The 21,686-nt window shown below is 38.6% G+C and overlaps 1 protein-coding gene across 3 annotated transcripts in view; it reads right to left on the reverse strand.

Annotated features, from left to right (window-relative positions):
• The window catches only part of LOC106060533 (uncharacterized), a 95,882-nt gene that overhangs the window by 14,737 nt on the left and 59,459 nt on the right, over positions 1–21,686 (reverse strand). For all 3 annotated transcript variants that reach the window (XM_056035844.1, XM_056035845.1, XM_056035843.1), the window contains one exon: positions 4,211–4,260. In XM_056035844.1, the coding sequence (XP_055891819.1) occupies positions 4,229–4,260 (32 nt within the window). In that variant the 3' untranslated portion in view covers positions 4,211–4,228. The remainder of the gene's footprint in view (positions 1–4,210; positions 4,261–21,686) is intronic.

The raw sequence follows: 21,686 nt of genomic DNA on the forward strand, positions 1-21,686 counted from the left end.
GTTTTTGTACGGTACTAAAGACTGAGATCTTCTTTATGGTACCCGATGTCTTCAATCAAATGTTCAATGATACAGAAATAATGATTAAATAAGAAAATAATTTTTAATTAGCCACTTCTTGTAAAAAACAAAGCTGGGCTAAGGCTCTTTTCAATAATGTATGTACCACTGTTATAGTGCATTGACCATCAATAGATAAAATAGATTTTAAAAAGTGGATAAAAGAAGACAGATAAAAAGATCAACAAATCGATGGATATATACGGTGCACTTTCACAGTGTAACACTTGAGACAGAAGACGCTGACACAAACAATGCCTTACCAAACTGGTGAAGCTTAAATCAGTTTATAAACCCAACAACTGGATTTTTTTTTTTTTTTACTGACACATTTTAATGTGAGGGGTTAGTTCCCCTTTCTTTTAACCCTTTTCTTTCCAGCCTCTTGTCTCTCCACCAGTGTGGCCGTACGAGCACCCCCCTCTCACACCCACACATACACACGCAATCCCTTCTCCTCTAATTTGAATTGGGCTGGATTAGAGAGGATCGATATCAGCCAGGCATAAAAAAGGGAAAAGGGGGGTGGGGATAGGGAAGGAGTTGTCAGGGCAGACCTCCATGTGTTAATTACAACCTGTTGCTGTGCTGGAATAAGACGTGAGCTCCTAGATGTCTTGATGGAAGGAAAGGGAGCAACTCCCCAACCCCCACCCCAGCACACATCGTGAAATTAAAACGAATAGAGATTTTTTTGTTTTGTTTTTATTTTTAAGACGATTTGAATATTGAAAATAAAAATAGGCGAGACATAAGATGAAAATAAAAGAAATGTTTGAGTTGAACAGACTGGAGTCAGCAATATAATACCATGTTACTATAGATGTATATCTAAGACTCTTGTATGTCTGTCAATCAATCAATATATCTTTCTTTCTCTTTGTCACATCCCTCTCAGTATATACTACTACTATTACTATGGACCCCTTCAGTCGTGAAGCGACTATGGATCATCTTATAGAAATGAGAAGAATGCCTGGGCATTACATATGGTCGAAACGATGTCACCCACACAGTAGTTCCCCCTTCTCCACACAGTTGATATCTCCAAAGGAACAGCAAGGGCTCCTAATTTTTCCTCAGGGTTGACTCTCGGAGCCTTTTCCATGTTTGGGTATAGCTAAAAGGCAGCAGAGGTTAGAATTCTTCTAGGTGGGTAGCCAGCCCAGGTTAGCGAGCCCCTCCTGCTCGAAGCTTAATGGTTTAGGCACCATTCAGCCGCCTTTGCTCCTTTTTCTTTTGTGACAACAGTTCCGCCGGACCCAATATCTGAACCACACGTAAGGGCCAAGTGTTGGACTGGTTGTCAGAGGCTCTTTGAGACGCATGCCATTGGAATCATGTTAAAGGTAGTGGAGTGCTTATATCTATTACCACTTATAACTAATAACGATATTACTATATTCTAAGCACACCACCTTCAACGATTCTTTAAGTCTGTTGAACCGTAGGGGCACCACCAACGATCTGTCGACCGTCGTTCTCCACCCCTATAAGTATATATAAGCCTATACAAATTTACAAAGATATTTAAAAAAGAATAAAACAACAACAATGGCGTTGCTTTAACTAACTTCAAAAACGTAGGGTCTGGAATTCTTCTCAGAACAAGGAGCAAGAACGTGGAACCTGTTTCTCAGTGACGTTCAGATAGACCAGATGAAGCACTGACAAAGACACGACCTATACAAAACTCATTTCAAAATTTAATCCTCAGCATGATCAAACTCCATTCGAGTGAGGGCTTGAGAGGTTCAAATCCTCTCTTGCAAAAGCCCTGCTATTTTGCGTAGAGCAAATAAAATATTTGCATGCCATTTTAGCTGATGTAGCTCCATTACGTTGTCGCAATGCTTAGTGCTTTTTGAAACGCTATATAAATTGTAATTATATTCTTAAGTCAAGTGATCCTATGAAATATCACAAACTTGATAGGTCACCAAATAAAAGGAAAAGCTCTGTAAGACGTTGGGTTGCAAGAAACAAGCTGGTCCAGTTCATTACTCAAGCTAAAAACTTTTCTTTCTCTCTCTCTCTTCTCTCTCTTTTTTCTGTCTCTTTCTCTCTTTCTACCTATTTCTCTCTCTTTCTGTATCTTTCTCTCTCTTTTTGTCTCTTTTTCTCTCTACCTCTTTCTCTCTGTCTCTTTCTCTTTCAGTCTCTTTCTCTCTCTCTACCTCTTTCTGTATCTTTCTCTCTCTCTTTTCTCTCCTTCTGTCTCATTCTCTCTCTCAGTAAAACAACGTGCATGATGTCAGTATATACATTCATGTGTAATGTCTTCCTTCGCAACGATTCTTTCCAATGTTGTCTTTATCTACCCCAAGATATGTTTCATAAAGACTTGTATCTTTAGAACAATTTAAATCCTATTAGCTAAATAAGAAAATAAAGAAAGGCTGAGACCACACAAAAAAAAAAAAATTTCAGAAGTCGAACAAATGTGTGTGTGTGCGCGTGTAGTGTATGTGTGTGCGTCGAGTAAAAAAAATGTCGCCAGGATCCAATTAACGCCAAGCACATTGTCTTCCAACCTCTTCTTAGAGTCGATTTAGTATTTACGTGTAAATGAAGAAAAGCGCACGTTATTGTCCATTCATCATGTTCTGCTCTACACTGAATTGAAAATGTCTCAAGATAACAACAAACATAAGCTGGCGCAGCGACATGCTTTGTTCTCTTTCTACGCTTATGTTCACGTGACCAAACTTGTCCGCCAAAGAAGTTGCTTTGCTACAGAGTTATCCTCGAAAGCGTGGAGAAGAGGTAAACAAAGCCCAAGGGAGATAAAAAATTAGACTTCGCAAAAACAAAGATATTTCCAAATGTCTACTTCGAGCGCGAGTATAAAAAGGGGGAAAAGAGACATTTTCATTGTGCTTTATTTGAATATTTTGGGTGTAAAGTTTAGTACTTCACTACATTTATATTGTGTCTTTATAATGAAGTATTGGACATGATATTCATCCAATGATTCAAGTTTGTGATATTAAATTCTTCGATGTCCTGATCTGGGTCTATAGTTATATACTATCGAAATCCTATGTTACGAATTACAGTCCACGCTTGGACGTTGTGTCACAAGATATATACGTCTAGAATTAAAACAATTTGTCATAACCACGCAATGCCAGCGACAACATTATTTATATTATACTCACAAAGAGGAGTGGCTCAACCAATGGGCATCAGGAAACACAGGCAGAGCCATGTACAAAGAAATGAATACACCTAACAAACTGGACAGTATTAACTTCCTCCCCCCAAAGAACAATCCACAATTTTCCAACTAAGAACAGGACACACACCACTTTTAAATTACCACCTGAACAAAATAAATTCCACACAACTCCCCCTCTGCAGACACTGCGCCCACCCCTTTGAAACCGTAAACCATATCCTCTTTGAATGCCTCTCCCTAATCCACCTTATGCAGACCCTACTTCCACTACGGCCCAACTTAACCAACACCCTGTACGGCAGTGCTGAACAACTGAAGAAAACAGCACACTTTTTTTTCCTTGGCACAGTCTGCAAAAGAGCTCACAGCTCAGCAGCAATAAAGCTGGCTAGAAGAAGAAGAAGAATATTATACTCTTTATAAGACTAGCCGAAAGATCTTGTTTATATGTTAACTATCGATTCTTTCAAATCTGAGATAATTGACTAAACATATCCAATGCCATGTTTAAGTGAAAGGGCATAGTCAAGACACCTGAACATCCTAGAGAAACATGAACTTCCATTCCTTAGCGACCTGGCAATCCTACAGAGACATGGCCATCCTATTCTATAGAGACCTGGATCTCATATCCTAAAGAGATGGACAACTTCTGATTGCCGTATCAGATTCCATAAGTAGATAACTATAAGATCTATGTAGAATGCTTCAATGTTTCACTTTTCTGGTTAATAATAATCTACATCCAAAGTAATGAAAAGAAAACGTGTCAATAGTGACCCTCTTTCACTGTCAGCTACACACACAACTGATTGGGTCGCAAGTTTGTCACTTGCACTGCTTGGGGGGGGGGGGGGGGGGTACAACATGGCGTGCAGGACTTGTTTGTCAAAGTGTGTGTGAATTTGTCAGATTTCGTGTGTGACCGCGCACTCGAAGGTGTGCGCAGAGATGTACAAATCAACTTACCGTGGCCTGGCAGGGTCATCAGTCACGAAGGAGGTTGAGGGCGTCCACGCCTGAGAACAAGAAAACCAAAGAGTTAAATCCAGGACAGTGCATCATTAAAGAAAAAAAAAAGCAATATAACCTGTACAAGCAGCATATAGATATCTACATTAATGTACTATTCGATTTTTAAAAATCAGGACAAGTAAACAGTTTATTAAAGTTAATTGTAGTTCAAATATATTTGTTTAGTTCAGTGTTTCCCAAACTGTGTTCTGTGGAACCCTAGTGTTCCGAGAGGTCTGAATAGGAGTTCCACAAACTACTGGAATAATTAACTAGTAGGCCATCATGTGAATTAATCTCTCTACAAAATAAAGCAAAGTGTTCCGCTAAATACTCAGAATGTTCGAGTGTTGCGTTAATGGACAATTTGGGAAACACTGGCTGAATCATTTTCTTGACCCATTTTGTATACTCTCAAAAAGAATATCGGGTCACTGCGTGACTTACTTGCCTATTCAGGCGCAATAGGTGGGGGTGAAAAGTAAAACAATTCCTAAGTCCCAAACGTAAACGTAGTTACTATTTTAAAAGGGATGCCCGGGGGGGGGGGGTTATCGTTAGATGTCAGAGCTTTTATGATTCTCGTTTTTTTTTTAAACTTTAACAAGAGTAGTTAATTAAAACATGGAGGAAACCGAAGAAAAAGAAAAAGAGAGAGAGAGAAGAAAGCGAGATAGGGATGATGGCTGAAGAAAGGGGAATGATAGCGGTGCATTGAACTTTGAATCAAGCTATTCACTCATTTAGAAACTGGCTCATTTTAATCAAGTAGACATTCACCTATTGGTAACCTTCGAAGAAATGTTAGATTTGTCTAAGTTAGGCGCTTACATATGTAATACAAATGAACAATAGAATGAACGGGACCAAGATAATTACATAGACTGAATATATCTATTGATAATCATGCTCAGAGTATTCATCTTGAAGGAGAAGACGGCTGATTGTAGACATAATGAGACCCAAATGACGACAATTCATTCCGTGACATGTCAATGATCTGTCTGACAGAAAGCGACATTTCACAAGGACATGAACTGAGTTCCAATCGGCCGAGCCCGGTGACGAAGCAGCTTGGGATTCCCAATCGCAATACCAGAAAAACAAATTTCCTGGCAAAGTGTTCCTTTAAGTGGAATAAATACTAATGTCATATGTACAACCATTAACTATTCAATGATTTCCAATACACATTTTATCATTAACTCTTGATAATCAAATTACGCCAATTTAACATCGTTTACAGCCTACGAAAGCATTGACATTTCGACTATATCCATGACTATAACTACTAGTAATTATTGATATTATATCGAAACAGATTGGGAGGTGCACGTAGCGTTAAGATACCTAGTGGAATGTAAGGATCCAATCCAGATTTGCTGGAAGAATGTATGCTAAAATGTAAAGCCTTGCGTATATGTCTTTAATACTTAGGTACACATCTCGCTACTATTGTTTAGAGTGCTAACGTTCAGTACAGCACATGCAAATAGAACAAACCACATTTAGAACGGGGACTTTAAGTCAACTGAACTATGACATTAAAACATAAAACAATGCCTTAGAGAAGATTCAAATCTATTGTAGATGTCAGAAACACAATGAGACGCCAGGCTGATCGGAACACGAGAGGGGGGCCAGTAAACAAAACTATTTCGAACTGCAGTAGTGTTAGTAGAGACGTTCTGGAAATGATTGGGGGGGGGGGGGTAAAAAATAATAATCTACAAGTCTATAACATTTAGGAATAAAGAAAGAATAAAAGAAATGAATGCTTGAAATGTATGTTGTTTACGTGATTATAAATGCTTGAAACTCAGAAGATTTAAAAAAAACAAACAATACTTTATGTTCAAATAATTTTGTAAACTTAACATTTATACTTTAGTTGTCATCAAAAAATAAAGAGCAAAAAAAAAAAAATTGGCATTTATGGAGCTCGAATCCACAACGTTCGCGTTATTAGCGCGACGCTCTATTGACTTTTCTAGGTGGCTGCCTTGTCGTGTGCTATGGACTGTCGTCTCTAAGGGACCTGGCTTGAACCCTGTCCGCCGAATTCCCCTCCGTTCTGGGAAGGTTGTGGCTATGGTGTAATAATCTTCAATGGACCTCATTCACCAATCGTAAACAAACAACATTTAGCCACGTGGTGCTCTATCTCTTCTATATAATTTACGATCTAATGTTTAATTCATGATGGTTGTCACGTGACAGTTTTTTTTCCGTTGTTTTATCAATAAGATCACGTGACTAAATGTTGTTTGTTTACGATTGGTGAATGAGGTCCATTGGCCTAAACAATGACCAGCGACGTGGCAACCTGTGGGCAATGGAGATCAATAATAGTTCGTTGACACGTTGTTCAGACCTCTGACGTTGCAACGAGCTATTGGTTTCCACTGCCCACAGGTTGTGACGTTGCAGGTCAGTGTTCAGGCCTTCTACGACGATTGGTCTTGCTCTAATACGTTATATATACAGCTAATGATTGAGTTGAGTCTAAACAGAACAATCAGTCTTCATGGTAAACTGCTCATTGTTGCGACAACGGTTCCCCCTCCCCTTTCACACACACACACACACAGACTGGTATCCACACACATATCCCAGGGCGATCATTAAAATCTTGCCAAGAAATGTGTGAAGATCAAGAAAAAGTTCACGGGTTCCGTATACAATATCTCCTCCCCTTTACCACTTACAGAACTACACCCCCCTCCCCACATCTCCATGCAACGAGACAAATAGAAAAGTATCAATTACCCACAGTGTTGCTTTTATAATTAGTTTCAAATGCAAGAAGAAGATGGCGCTGGATAGTTTCAAAGGTCACAACTTGATAAAAGGAAGGGGAAAAAAAAGCAAAGACTCCACATTATAAAAAAAAATGTGTAAGCTGAGTAAATTAAGGGGAGGAAATTAAAATTTTCCTCGCGCCAACGGACAAAACTTTAATTATTATTATGTCCCCTTCTTATTTTTTTTTTCATCCATTTTTTTTTTCTTTTTGAAGCTGTCTTGATAATGGCGGGAAGGAAAAAGTCTTAGTATCGGATGAGATTTTTCTATCTTAATAAGATATTGATGAAATAAAGACATACAATATGAGGCTTAAACCAAGTAAAAAAAAATCAAGGAGGAAAAGAACTCGCGAGTTGGGGGTAGGAGGGCAGCCATTTTGTAACTCGTATTCCTTACCCTCTTAACGCCCTCAGCCTTCCATCCTCATTTTAATTACAATACAACGGCACCCTTACACTACTGAGAAATCTGGACATCCCAGTGCTCCTCTGCTGTGGCGCCCTGTGGAAAGGAATGGTCGTTCTGTGCTGTGCCATAGAGTGACATACTGCGACTTGGAAGCTGACTGTAGGAGCCCGCCCCACTCCCCATCTCCTCCATTCCATCACATTAGCGCCAGCCCCCCTATCTCTGTTTGTGCCTGGTTGCATTTTAAACAATGTGCAACCACTCTGAACCACGATATTGGTTTGGGCTATTTTTAGAAGGGTTAGAATCTTTGTTTCGTCATGTCTTGCACTAATAAAAGTGATTTAGTTGTACCAATAAACCACACGGGGGGGGGGGGGGGGGGCACCAATCTATACAATCTTACTATCCATTTGATTTTAAATAATTATGGAAAAAAATGAATGGTCATTTTTTAAAATGAAAATATATATGGAAAACAAATATATATTTAAAAAAAAAAAAAGAAGTGGAAAGAAGCCTGCTTCATATGGAAGTTAATCCCTCCCCAAAATGTGTTATACTATATGAGCAGTGGCGTAACAAGGAACGGGTTCAAAAACATGATGGTGGGACTGCCCCTTTTCCAAGAATATGGAAGGTTCATTGAGATCAAAACAAAAATTCAGGAAATCAATCTGCACATTAAATACATTAATACAAAAGACATTCCATGTACATAGCACCTTTTACAAATACTGTCATGACACTCAATGCCCGCGCATGTTCTTAAAAATTAGCACCCATATTTCAATGGCCTCTGTGAGACACTTTTAATTGTTGGCCCGGGCGCAATGAACACTTTCGCGTCACGATCGCTACCCCTCGGCATAAGAGAAATTCAATTATGCAACAAGCTATTGGGCTAGACTGCCCACAGGTCGTGACGTTGCAGGTCAGTGTTCAGACCTTCTTTTACGAATGGTCTCGACCTAAAGGACTTGGTGGGAACTAACAATTATCTTGTGTTTTTCCTATTTTTGTATTACTTGTTGCTGCTACTTGGGTCACGGTATTCTGTGCGTCTTCTTCTTATCTTACATATTACAGACGTTACTTCAAAAAAGTCAATGACTTACACTCTGTCGTTGGTTTTCCTGGCTGATTCCTATTGATGCCGTATTAAAAAAAAAATTGGCAAAAATGTGAGCCGGAGTCGTTCTTTTGAAGGAGGAGAAGGGCTAATCAGCCTATTTGAATGAACCTGGTCTGCTGGTACTAAGTTTAACAAAGATATTGAGTCGATTGGCCACATACTTACATGTCTCGTACCCTATTTAGTAACGGTATTTAACAAGAACTAATTTCATTTTGAAGAACATAGTAGCCAATCAAGAACGTATCACGTGACTAAAAGACATAAACAAAGCACACGGAACGCTGACCAAAAAAAAAAAATGCACTGGAAAAAAATATTTATAATGGAACAACCCAAAATTTTCTACTAAACTTCAATATGTCCTAAAAGTGGTTCAGCTGAGAAAGAAAAAGGGGGAGAGCTCTGGCTGGATGATGAATGATCTTTCTGCTGATCGTTCTGCGTAGTCTAGAATATGCTGAAGTTTGAGACGCTAGGCTGACTACTGGAAGGGCATCAGGCGGCCCGTCTGGAACTAAACACAGTCATGTGTAAAGATAAGCTGTGCATACGTGGCACGTCCACTAGAAGATCTATAGATCTATATAGACTTGCACAAAGCAGTAGCTTGGAAGGTGACATTTTGAAAACAATTTCTTTCAATAAATAGAAAATAATAAAAGAAAAATGTTTTAACTCTATACTTTTATAGTTGAATCTACAACAAAACAAAAGGCAGAAATATTTACTGAAGAGTTTATCTAAGCTGTTAATACAAACTAGAGACAAACTACTTTTTGATCTAGTGATGAACCATTTTTGAAGAATGGATGGCTATAATAATTCTTTGGCAGATGTAAACTTTCAATAACATTATCTTACTTGGGAAAGGGGGGGGAGGACAGTTGCTTATTGTATGTGAAGGTGGATCTGTTTGTTTTATTTAAATTTATGCTCCCACTTTTAATTTTCTCTTTTTTTTTATGAAGCTAATACCAGCTCACTCTGTCTCTCATTCTGGTGAAAATCGTGTACACGTTATTACTCCCACTTCCCATTCTCGGGTCAAGTTGAAACTTTGCTGAATTATTCATTGTCGATGACAACATAGGAATCGGTAAAAATAATTAGCCCATTAGTTAACCAATTAGTTGTAATTAATTAATTCTGTTTTATATAGGCTTTTGTTAATGAAAAAGGGAGTCAAATCATAAAAACTCTTTAAGGGTTGAAACAGCATTATAACCTCCCTTAATAGTAATTTAATTTAAAAAAAACTGGCACCAGACATGCCCTCCAATGAATGCACACATTCATATTTATTAGGTTAAAGAGCTCTTTAGAGTCTAATATGTAAATTGAAAGTTTATGGTTCAATTTTGAGTCATGAAAAATTAATTACATGATTGATTCAAAATAATTGACGCAATTTCATTTAATATAATCGAGGTGTTTTTTTTAAAAGTATTTTGCTTCTATCATTTCCATCTCTATATTATGTTCGGGAGCCGCTAACAACCACAAACTAAAAAAAATGTTAAATACCAATGGATAACGGCTAATAAAACAATATCCCTATGTGAATTGCATTCAGCAATGCAAAGTCCGTCAAAACTTGTCAGAAATGTGGATCCAGGAGTGTTAAGTGCAGTGTTTGAACATTGGCTTGTTGGAGAACCAATGCGGCAGACATGAGAGAAGTAATTAGATCTAGGTTTCACTACCAAGACACTGCCCTAAAAAAATAAAGTATAAAGTGTTCCCTAAGACCCTAACGACTGCAACGCACAGTTTGAACCACTAAGAAACTGACTACAAGAAACAGTGAGGCGCTCTTGAGAGTACAAATCTTAATTTTACCAAATCTCATACTCGCACCCCCCCCCCCAGAAAAAAGTCCCAGATCGCCCCACCCCCCCTTATCGTTCCGCCTAACCTGACTCTCCTCTAATGTATTTGTGTCTCTCTGTGCACTTACTCCGGGCCTATTTAATTATAAATGTTCGTCTTACATTCTTATACATTAAGAGGTGGCTGGCTTCTTCTTTTTTTTTCTCTTGTCACACATACATGGATACAAAAAAAAAATAAAGCAACAAGAAAAAAAAAAGTTCAATGTCCAAAATGCTTTGTCCTATTGTCGAGCCTTCACTTAGAGATTTCTTTTTGTGTTCACTCTAGCGCTAGCCCCGGGCAATATTCCACCTAACTCGCGCGGGCCTAATGAAATAATCTAACATTTCGCTATAATTGAGTTGCGCGCAGAGGGGTCATGTGACCTCATTTGAGCCCCGCGCTTAAAACAAGAAAACGTCATGAGTTAAATTACATCAGGACTGGGGGGCCGGAAGTCATTCGCCCTTCTGGAGAGATCAAGTATTGCGTGGCAAAAAGCTTCCTCTGGTTCCAGTCTGCCTGGTGGTAGATTTCATTTAGAGCCGGGGAAAGTGGTTTAACCACGGGCATATTTCATACACTAATCAATGGCAGGAGAGAACTTAGACAGTAAAATAACATTTACATACATACACAAGGGGTGGCTCGTGGACATGGGGACCGAGCTCTGCTTCAAATGTAAAGATGTCTAGAATAGAAAGTTAGAAAACCTATTAAATAGTGATTAGAGTCATTTATCTATCTTTATGTACAAGAGAGCTTTTGAAATGTTGCCCGTTCACAGCTTACTCGTTGTCATATGTTTAGTTACAAAGCGGACGTTTGTTGTTTTTTTTTAAATCGGATCCATAAATTAGCCCCCTAAAACTTAATCATAATTATTTTTTAATAAAACCTTTTTTAAGGTCAACCAAAAAAAAAATGTTTTAAGCATAACGAATGTTTGTTAGCAGACGCAGAGCTGAACCCTGGGAATGTATATGTTTTAGAATGCTCTTTCTGATCTTTTTCAAAGACTAGGTTTGCCTCGAGAGAATTAAACATTAAATTTAATGTATTATTAAACAGTATAATTTATTCTGTGAGATTCAGTTAGAATTTTTGAAAATTAAATATCAGGACCACAGTCCACCAATGAACGAATATATCATATTACTAAGCGCGGACTGACTGCAGGACCACAATCCACCAACTAATCAAGACATTGCTATCAAAATGTGCGCTGACAGTACTCCCAACTGAAGTCAGCATGTTTTCAATATCTCATCCTCGACACGATTCCCCAAATCCTTTTCACGAAACTAATGAAATTGGATTTAATCCTCGACGGTTACATCCACTTCAAAACGACACAAAAAAAAATTTAATCGGCGCGTGCCAATGTCTAATAACTTTTAGGCTAAAAAATTATCCTTTAGACCATCTAGATCTAGGTTTTTGTTGCATTTCAAGAAAAAAAAAATCCAGAAAGCTTCACCACAAGGATAGAAGACCACTTAGAGACTTGGACTGTTGGATAGCAAAGGGATGCTAAATCAAATACAAGAAATAATTATTACAAAGTTTATATCAAATCACTCTATCTGTGTGTCTGTGCGGTAAAAATTTTGTACACGCTATTTCTCCGACATCCAATCTCGGATCAAGCTGAAATTTTGAGCAATCTTTTTTTTTTGACCTGACAACGCAAATATCAATTTAAAAAAATAAACAATTAGTTAATTAACTAATTAAATTTTTTTTTTGATATCTCGAACAAGGAAAAGTAAGTTTACTTGACTGTAGTGGTGGCATAAGCTGAATTAGTCCCCTTTATAGATCGCCGCTTTAAATTATGTTTGAAACAAACAATAGATAACTATACAACCTTCTATTTTCATACGCACCTGACTAGCCGAGTGGTTAGAATGTCGGCTTGAGTTATGAGTTTAAATTCAGGTCGTTTCCTCTTTTTTCTTTTTTTTATAAATCCTTTAAAAAAACGGTAAAATTCACCCAGATATCCCTTTATTTCTTCCCTAGATCTATTGCTAACCTAATTACATGACTGATTTAAACTAATTGATACAAATAGACTTCGTTGAAAGTACGTTTTATGTTTTTCTTATAATAGTAGGCCCCCTAAATATAATTTACAAAGCGTTGTTTGCAACCATCACGAATGCCTAAGCTGTTATGAGAACATAAAATACAAAATAATCTGAATAATATTTGAGCAAGTATGGCTTCCAAAAAGTGGTGAAGCATGTTGTTTGTCTGAGCTCAATGAAGAAGCGAGTTCCAAACCTTGGCTACGTGTACTGAAAAGGAACCCACAGCGTAAGTTTTGAGGAGAAAATGCGCACATGGGTTGTGTATTTTTATATTCTTTAATATAGTTATTGGAATGACTTGGGCCAAGTTACTAACTTATTTGAAAAAAACACTTCACATTCACCAACATAATGGAGAAAAGACATCAAACAAGATTTATATATATATATTAGTATTTGAAAAAATCTAATTAGATTAGAACAAAGTACGTTTTTTTAATGTTTATTTATTTATGGGAACAAATACAAAGCACGCAAATATTTATATCTCTAGCCACATTTACATTGGCACTAAAGCAACAGGTAACTAAAATGTGTTGAGCTGTGTCCACATGACATCGTCCAACTTAGCACAAACAAAGATGTCAACTCTGACAGCCTCAAAGAGGCCACGGGCAATGACTTGGTAGGTTTGGTGACCAAGGCAGGTACAGCAAGGGAGTGCATCAAACAGACAACACTTGTTGAAATGGGTAACAGTTTACTTCCCTTCTCCAAACACCCCCGCCATCTTGTCGATAACAGAAGAAAGGGGAAAAAAAAGTCCCCCGTTCCTGTTGTCGTTCTTTCTGCTAAATATGAAAAGATCTCTCTGAAATGGGGAAACAAACTAGTAGGGCATCAGTATGCAAATTCCATCAGCCGCGTATAATGACGTGGTCGTAATGCGATTGATAGAGATTACGGACGACTTGCACGCCGGGTTGAATAGGGCTTAATTCGCTCGTACGCCCAATAATATGGAAATGGTGTGCAAAATTAAGCAGTTGCTCCACTTCCGAGCAGTGTTTGCAGGGTGCATACAAATGAAAACATCAGTCGCTCCCTCCCACCATTTTAGCACGCCTCATACCACCTACATAGATCTCCCACCCCCTCATCTCTTACTATATCCCGCCCACTCCTCCCACAAATTTTCTGTGCGACCGAGAGGGGTGGGGGGTGGACGAGACATGAAGAAAAGAGTAGAATCAATCATAATTACTCCGGCAGCCCCAACAAGATTCCCCCCAAAATGTGTATTACGCCCCACAGTTTTATTTGACTTCATTCAATTATGCAGATGCGGGCCAGAATTACCGGGCCCAAAAGACGGGCTCATCCCCAGCATTATACACTGCTCGCCCGCGTAAGGAAAGCACAGATTTACTCTCGCTTAAGCAGATCCAATAGAAAGACAAGAACTAAAGAGAGAGAGAGAGAGAAAGAGAGAGAGAGAGAGAGAGAGAAAATGAGATAAAGGGAGAACGATGGTTTGGGTGCACTGGGCACTGAAGACCAGGAAAAAAAAATGGATACGACCAAGCCCCCCCCCCTTTTTTTTTTCTTTAAGTCTTGGTCGAACTCTGGACATTACATGAGAGGACAATTAGTATCGACTGACTGCAGTATCCCCCCACCTCTGCCCCTATCCTTTGTCTCGTCTTCTTGAGCAGCAGACAAAACGTCTTATGATGAGGCCTCAGTCAGAAATAATTTCTATTACTAAGGAAATATGACACACACAATTTGGACCACAAGACGCAAAGGCCATTCCAAGGAAGAAAAAAATGTGGAATCACATTAAAATAAAATTTTATATTATGACCCCCAAAAAAAGTGGAAGAAAAAAAATTTCGACCAGTGATTTTTTTTAAAACAATTATTAATCCTGGCACAGAAAATATTCAGGAATAATCAAATTCTTTTTTTTTCTTTTAACACTGCACTCAAATGTCGAAATTTGAGGAAAAGAAAACAAAAAAAAAAAAAAGAGTCTCAGCCAAAATAAGAAAGAGGTAATATCATTGCAACGAGTTTGAACCTTAGCAACCTAAGTCAAATAAGAAGTGTCTACATCGAGCCCTACCAGCAGACTTGCAGGCCAGAATGTGCAGCCCTGGTGCATGCACTCACCTTGTCACTCTATACCCGCGCCCTCCTGCGGCCAACTAACTCCGCCTCCCAAAAAACATTGGATAAAAAAAAGTCCCTACATGGTCACATTATCCATTTTTTCCTCACAAGGGTGATTTTTTATATTTTTTTTTAGAGCTAGGGGTGAGATGCATTTTTTCCCCATCACAGCTTTTTTTTTTTTTTGTTTCCTTTGGTTAAAAAAAAATATCCAGCGCTAGCCAAACTGAGATTGCAAGGAATGCAAGCACAGGACTGCGTCATTGCCTTGTGTGCCCCCCACCCCTTTCCCAACTCATCCCATCCCATTCCAAACCAGCAAACTCATCCCCCCTCCCAAATCTTGCCCCTACCATCAATAATCTTCTGGCCAGGCCACAGTAATTATAACAATATATATCGTTCAAGACGGTTGATGCGCTCACAACTGTGAATGAAGGGGAAGCAAGCCAGGCTAGTCGCGACACAAGAGAGAAAAGAGGAGAGGGCATAGCAAGATTTTTTTTTATTTTGTATATATATATATATATATATATATATATATATATATATATATATATATATATATATATATATATATATATATATATATTAAAAAAGGGGATAATAAAAGAATGTGCGGAAAGGGTTCTGGGTAGGTTAAAAGGGTGACTGTAGTGAGAATATAGCAGGAGGGAGGGGGAGATGATCAATTGGCGATTTTTCCCTTTAAGACAGACTAATTACAAGGGGTTAAGAAACATAGCAAAGGATGGAAGTAAGAACTGGGAGACAGGGGAGACAGAGAAAGTAAAGAGAAGGAGAAAGAGGGGAAACTACTGGACGGAAATCAATGAGCCCATATTTTTGGAAAGGAGTTATTAAAGAGAGAGGGGGGGGCGCTGCAAGAGGTCGGCCATGTTGATTCCGGTTTGCGTCAAGGGGAATGTTGATGATGTTGCAGTCGTAGGAGGGTGGGGTGGACGCTGCACAAACTGACACTGTACAGGGAGCTGAGGAGGGTTAAATAGGGAGGTTTTTTTTTTTTCAAAGACAGAAAAGGATTGCAAGGCGCCGACCATATTATTAAATAAATTTTGTAGACGGGGGAGGAGAGGAGGAGTGACCTGGGATGCTGCAGTAGTCAACTTGTTGCAAGCCCTCCCCGAATCTGTCCCCGAGAGAAGAAATCGAAGGAGTTCAAATAGTTTTTTTCCAGAAACAGTGATGGTGAAGGGGAGATAGGAGGGTGGACACGTGCAACTAAACATCAAGTGCTGCTACAGTACAACCCACTAAACATCAAGTCCTGCTACAGTACAACCCACTAAACATCAAGTTCTGCTACAGTACAACCCACTAAACATCAAGTTCTGCTACAATACAACCCACTAAACATCAAGTTCTGCTACAATACAACCCACTAAACATCAAGTTCTGCTACAATACAACCCACTAAACATCAAGTCCTGCTACAATACAACCCACTAAACATCAAGTGCTGCTACAGTACAACCCACTAAACATCAAGTTCTGCTACAGTACAACCCACTAAACATCAAGTCCTGCTACAATACAACCCACTAAACATCAAGTCCTGCTACAATACAACCCACTAAACATCAAGTCCTGCTACAATACAACCCACTAAACATCAAGTTCTGCTACAGTACAACCCACTAAACATCAAGTGCTGCTACAGTACAACCCACTAAACATCAAGTCCTGCTACAATACAACCCACTAAACATCAAGTGCTGCTACAATTTCAAAGACCAGAAACGTTTCGATGTGTTTAAAGTGAAAGAGACAACATTAAAGAATGGACGGGCTTACCGTTAAATGAGTTATATGCAAGCCAAAAGAGAGAAACGGATCAAGACGGCCAACAGATCTTGTGTGGTTCCCCAAAGGTCTAACGGACTAAGGACTAACAGTACATAATAAATGCCAAGTATCATAACTGAGATCCCAAATATCGTAATTGAGGTTCCAAGTATCAGAACTGAGATCCCAAATATCAGAACTGAGATTCCAAATATCAGAACTGAGATCCCAAATATCATCATTGAGGTCCCAAGTATCAGAACTGAGGTCCCGAATATCAGGACTGAGGTCCCAAGTATCAGAACTGAGGTCCCAAATGTCAGAACTGAGGTTTTAAAGTATCAGAAACGACGTCCCATATATTAGAGCTGACGAACTGGGGTCCTATTAGCTACAATATGACGTCCCAAGTATCAGAACTGGGGTCCTATTAGCTACAATCTGACGTCCCAAGTATCAGAACTGGGGTCCTATTAGCTACTATCTGACGTCCCAAGTATCAGAACTAGGGTCCTATTAGCTACAATCTCACGTAACAAGTATTAGAACTGGGGTCCTATTAGCTACTATCTGACGTCCCAAGTATCAGAACTGGGGTCCTATTAGCTACTATCTCTCTCAACGCCACGAATGATTTAGCAAAGAAACATTTGCAAAACTCTAGCTAGCCTGATGACCAAGCAATGTATGCCTCTGACTAGTGCACCGGCAAGCAATGTATGCCTCTGACTAGTGCAAGGCAAATCTTTCAAGTCTTACTCCGATTGAACACATGAAACAAACATCGGGGAAAATTGTCAAGAATTATGCAAAGCGATGATCATTTGTTGGTCCAGCCACCAGTAAAGGAAATCTGCATAATAATTTGATTCTACTAATGCCAGCTGACTCTCAAAGACTATTCCAATGACACTAACTTGAAAAAGAAAGGATACTTTAAAAAAATTAACTTTTGCAGACAAAATGTGATAATAAAAAACTGGTTCTCGTGTTTTTTTGGTCTTAAAGTTTGCTTCTATTTCGTTTCATCCTAGCACGTCCCTGTCACTTTATCCAAAGCTTATATCAACTCTGTCTGTCTGTCTGTCTAGTAAAGAGTTTCTACACGTTATTTCTTCCACACCAAATCTGTTGAAGCTGAAATTGTGCACACTTATTTCGTTTACCTAACAATACAAGAATCAATAGAAACAAAAATGAACCAATTCGTTAATAAACTACTGAAGATTGGGTAAGAAGTTGTACTTGACTGAAGGGGTAATAGAAGATGAATTAGTCCCCTTTGTAGGTCGCCGGTTTAAGGTAAGTCTGATAACCAATTACGGTAAAATCCACTCGGTTATCACTTTCGTTCTCTCCCCCCCCCCCCCCCCGCAATATTTCTCAAACTAAACCAGACAAGTGATAGAAGCATAGCGTTTGGCGAAAGCTAAAAGCATGAAATAGCGCTAAACAAAAACAATTGGTCAAAATTTCCTAACCGCGAAAATTTATTGTTGTTGGTCTAGATATAGTCTAGATCTATTATAAATTTAATGACATGACTGATCCTAACTAATAGATTGAACTATGTTCAATATAAGCGTTGTTTTTCTTACAAAAGCTCTGTTGTTGTTTTTTGTAAAGTTTTTCTTTATATTTTGCTTGTTTTATGTTTCTTTCTAAGTGTGAATTTAGAACACCAAACTAGAATCTTCTATGACATCTATAGTTCTATACCGTATCTGTAACTAGATCCAGTATTCTAGTCTAGACTACTGTCTTTAAATCATGAAACTAGAATTTAGGGATCGGGGTTGGGTAAAAAATGTTCATTTGTATTTCTGTCATTCATTAGTTACAAAAAGCTTCATAAAGGAGAAATAGTCTGAAACAAAAATAGTGTTGTTGTTTTTTTTTGTTAGTTGTTTCTTACTAGCAGTAACTGTTGACACCCACTAAAAGTTACATAATTCTGTACCAGCAAGTGTAAGCCAACAATCCCTGATAAACATAAAACACACTATGAGATATTTTTCAGTGTTGTATTGAGCGGGGTGGGAGGGAGAAAAAAAACTAGGGCTACTTGTTGTCATTGAAATTATTTGTACACATACATATAAAATATACATTTTGTGGTCTTAATATAACTGTACACTTATGATAAGTGTTACAAAATGAAGGTTCAAGTGAACACAAGTACGTGAGAAGCTACTGACAATAATCATCCACCTAAGACAATGAAGCTATAAATGGGGCTGTATTCGTTTTGTCGTATGTTCTCATTACATGCGTTCAATGTCCAATCAAAATGTGGTGAGGAACTCCCCCCCCCCCCTCCCCCCTGTCAGTCACATGACATCGTGTCACCCGCCATTGGACTTTGTGAATAAACGACTTAGAAATGGAAAGTCTAGGTTTGTACACACAAAATGTGTGACTACTTCCTTCATTGGGTATAATACAATGATGCGTACATTCGGGTACCTACTATAGCTCAAGTAAGTAAATGACCTTCCGACTAGACGAGACCGTCTAAATTACAACCAAATAGTGTCAGATTAATTTCTTCTTCTTTTGAATAGATCTATAACTACTATTAACACATGATTTTCTACAAATAATAATTTAAAAAAAAAATGAATTCGACATTATCTGGGAACATGAGGATGAGGGAAAAAAAATTCTTAGATCTTTTATTGATCAGTCAGTCAGGCTACCATGAAGTACTATCAGCGCGAGTCATTTGTAATTAAGCCCTGCCATAAAGCAGACATATCAACACTCGGGCGAGACGCGCGCGCACACACTTTTTATTTTGGGCACCGTATTTGTCAATGACCCCCAGCTTAGGGCGGACAGAAGCAGCAGCCCTAATGAGGGAACATCCCTGTGACGGCGTGTCTGCTGTACATCCAACAGTAATTACTCTCAACTTGTCTAATGACTGTAAACATCATTACAAAGTACCGCCATGTACTGTTGACTGTAGTCATAGTGGCAAGACTAATACAAACTAAATACTTTGGTGTTGTTTTTTTAAATCTTAGAAAAATGAAAATACTAACAATGTTAGTGCTCCGTGTTCAAAGAAGTACATTGTTAATTATTTTAACAAATACGAACTAAGAGTAACATTGAGAGAGAGAGAGAGAGAGAGAGAGAGAGAGAGAGAGAGAGAGAGAGAGAGAGAGATTAGGTGAAAAAATGTTTCTTATAAATTCCAATTCCCTTATTTTCTTCCCTAAGTCCAAGTGCCTATTCCTGAGGCCGGGCTAACTAGCTGAGAAGACAAGGGAGGTCACCATCTTTTACATTTCTCTTTAATCATTCGTCAACTGAGCTCATTAGTGGACGTCATAGTTGAAGCTAATCTCCTAGCTGCCGTAATTAGAAACTCCCTCCTCCCTCCCTCTTCATTCATTGAAAACTTCCTCCCTGCCTCCGTCTCCAGTCCCGCCCACCCTAAGTTGGTTGTCAGTTGGTTAAGTTAGTCTAGGAGTCGGCCGGCAGCAAGAAACATTCTTATAGAGTAGAAAGACCACGACCGAAAGCAAAGAGATAGGTGAGAAGAGAGACTACCTGAGAACTAGAGGAGAGTCATCCTTTCAATAAAACATCACTAACAAATCACATGTTTTACAGGGAGTAAGGATTTAAGTCGAAATAAAAGTTTATGACATTTTGGTTCTTTTATTATTTTGTTAGCTTTTTTTTTTTTTTAACATATAATTTTCGTACATAATTTTTTTTTTTTTTTTTGGCATTTTTTTTTTACTTATAAATTTGGAACATATTTTTTTCTTGCAATTTTAAACATTCCAAAAGTGTAAGTTGATACAAACAGAAAACAGAGAGAGAGAGAGAGAGAGAGAGAGAGAGAGAGAGAGAGAATGGTGATTATAAAGCAATTTGCAGTAGTCCAGTCCAATCCAAGTATCTCAAGTCTTTCAAGATTACACAATGGGAGTCTCTTCAGAGCAACAGCTCGCTGTATCCAATCCTATCCAGCCATTGTCTGCATTTCTAAAAGAAGAGCAATTCGACGTGTCATAGACAACTTTTTACAATTCATGCACTTTCGGGAGCGCTGTCACCTGACTGACATGTATGTGGTCTACCTTGTCATTACACCGGCTAATTGGCCCATCATTTCTACTCGCCTTAACCATCTCTGAAACTCCCAGGACACGTTGTCAAGGCCAAGAAGGAAAAAACACAAAATGGTCACGTCTCTTTTCTTTCCTAAGTATCGCTACCCACCCCCACCCCCCCCCCCCACAACACAGAAGGAGAAAAGACTGATGGTCTTTTGACTGGCTGGTTGAGTGATCAAAGCAAAGTGATAATGAAAGTAATTATCAACTACCAAGCCGGCCGCTGTACATGGTATTATTATCGTAATCAGAGAGAGCGTGCTTCCCCTTACATCCTCTAATGAAGCTAATAGACCAGCCAGTCTTACTGAGCCGCCCTTTACAAGACTAACAAATAAGACATTTGCTCAATTTCTAGATACAAAAAAAAAATATATTTTTTTTACTACTTTTCTACCAAAGGTATTGACACACTGGTATGCCCAGGCCAACATATAAAGCTTCTTCACATAAGTCATATTAATTTGCTAACAATCCAAAAAAAAAAAGTCCAATACAGAATGGAGAAAAAATCAATAGCTATCTAAAGGTTCTCAACCTATTCTTCTGAACACATGTGTACATATTTATAGCCATTGTAAAGGAGAGACTATGTGAATGCCCTAGAAAGTTAATCGTAAAAATAATATTGTGTTGTTGTTGTTGCTGACCAGTTTGTTAAGCACCAGTAGTTTAATATTGTGACTAGAGAATGGACGACAGCGTCCATTTTCACAATGGTTACAGCCATACAGATCATTGCGGTCTAGAAAATATTGCCAGGAGGCAAGTTTTTAACCATGGATATTTTCTACGCCCCAATGGATAAAGATGTACTAACTGAGGCGAAACGACAAAGTACAAAGGGAATTATTCTTAGCGATGTTTTTGTGGCGGTGCATTTCTCCCATGTGAAACATGACAGGGGAGCCAAAAGTATCCTATTTGGTGAAAAGTCTAGCATCAATGTTCTCCAGAAGAGTCCCTCTGGCCATCCTATTTGGTGAAAAGTCTAGCATCAATGTTCTCCAGAAGAGCCCCTCTGGCCATCCTATTTGGTGAAAAGTCTAGCA

The sequence above is a fragment of the Biomphalaria glabrata genome, chromosome 7 (genome assembly GCF_947242115.1).
Source record: "Biomphalaria glabrata chromosome 7, xgBioGlab47.1, whole genome shotgun sequence".
Classification (NCBI taxonomy): domain Eukaryota; kingdom Metazoa; phylum Mollusca; class Gastropoda; family Planorbidae; genus Biomphalaria; species Biomphalaria glabrata.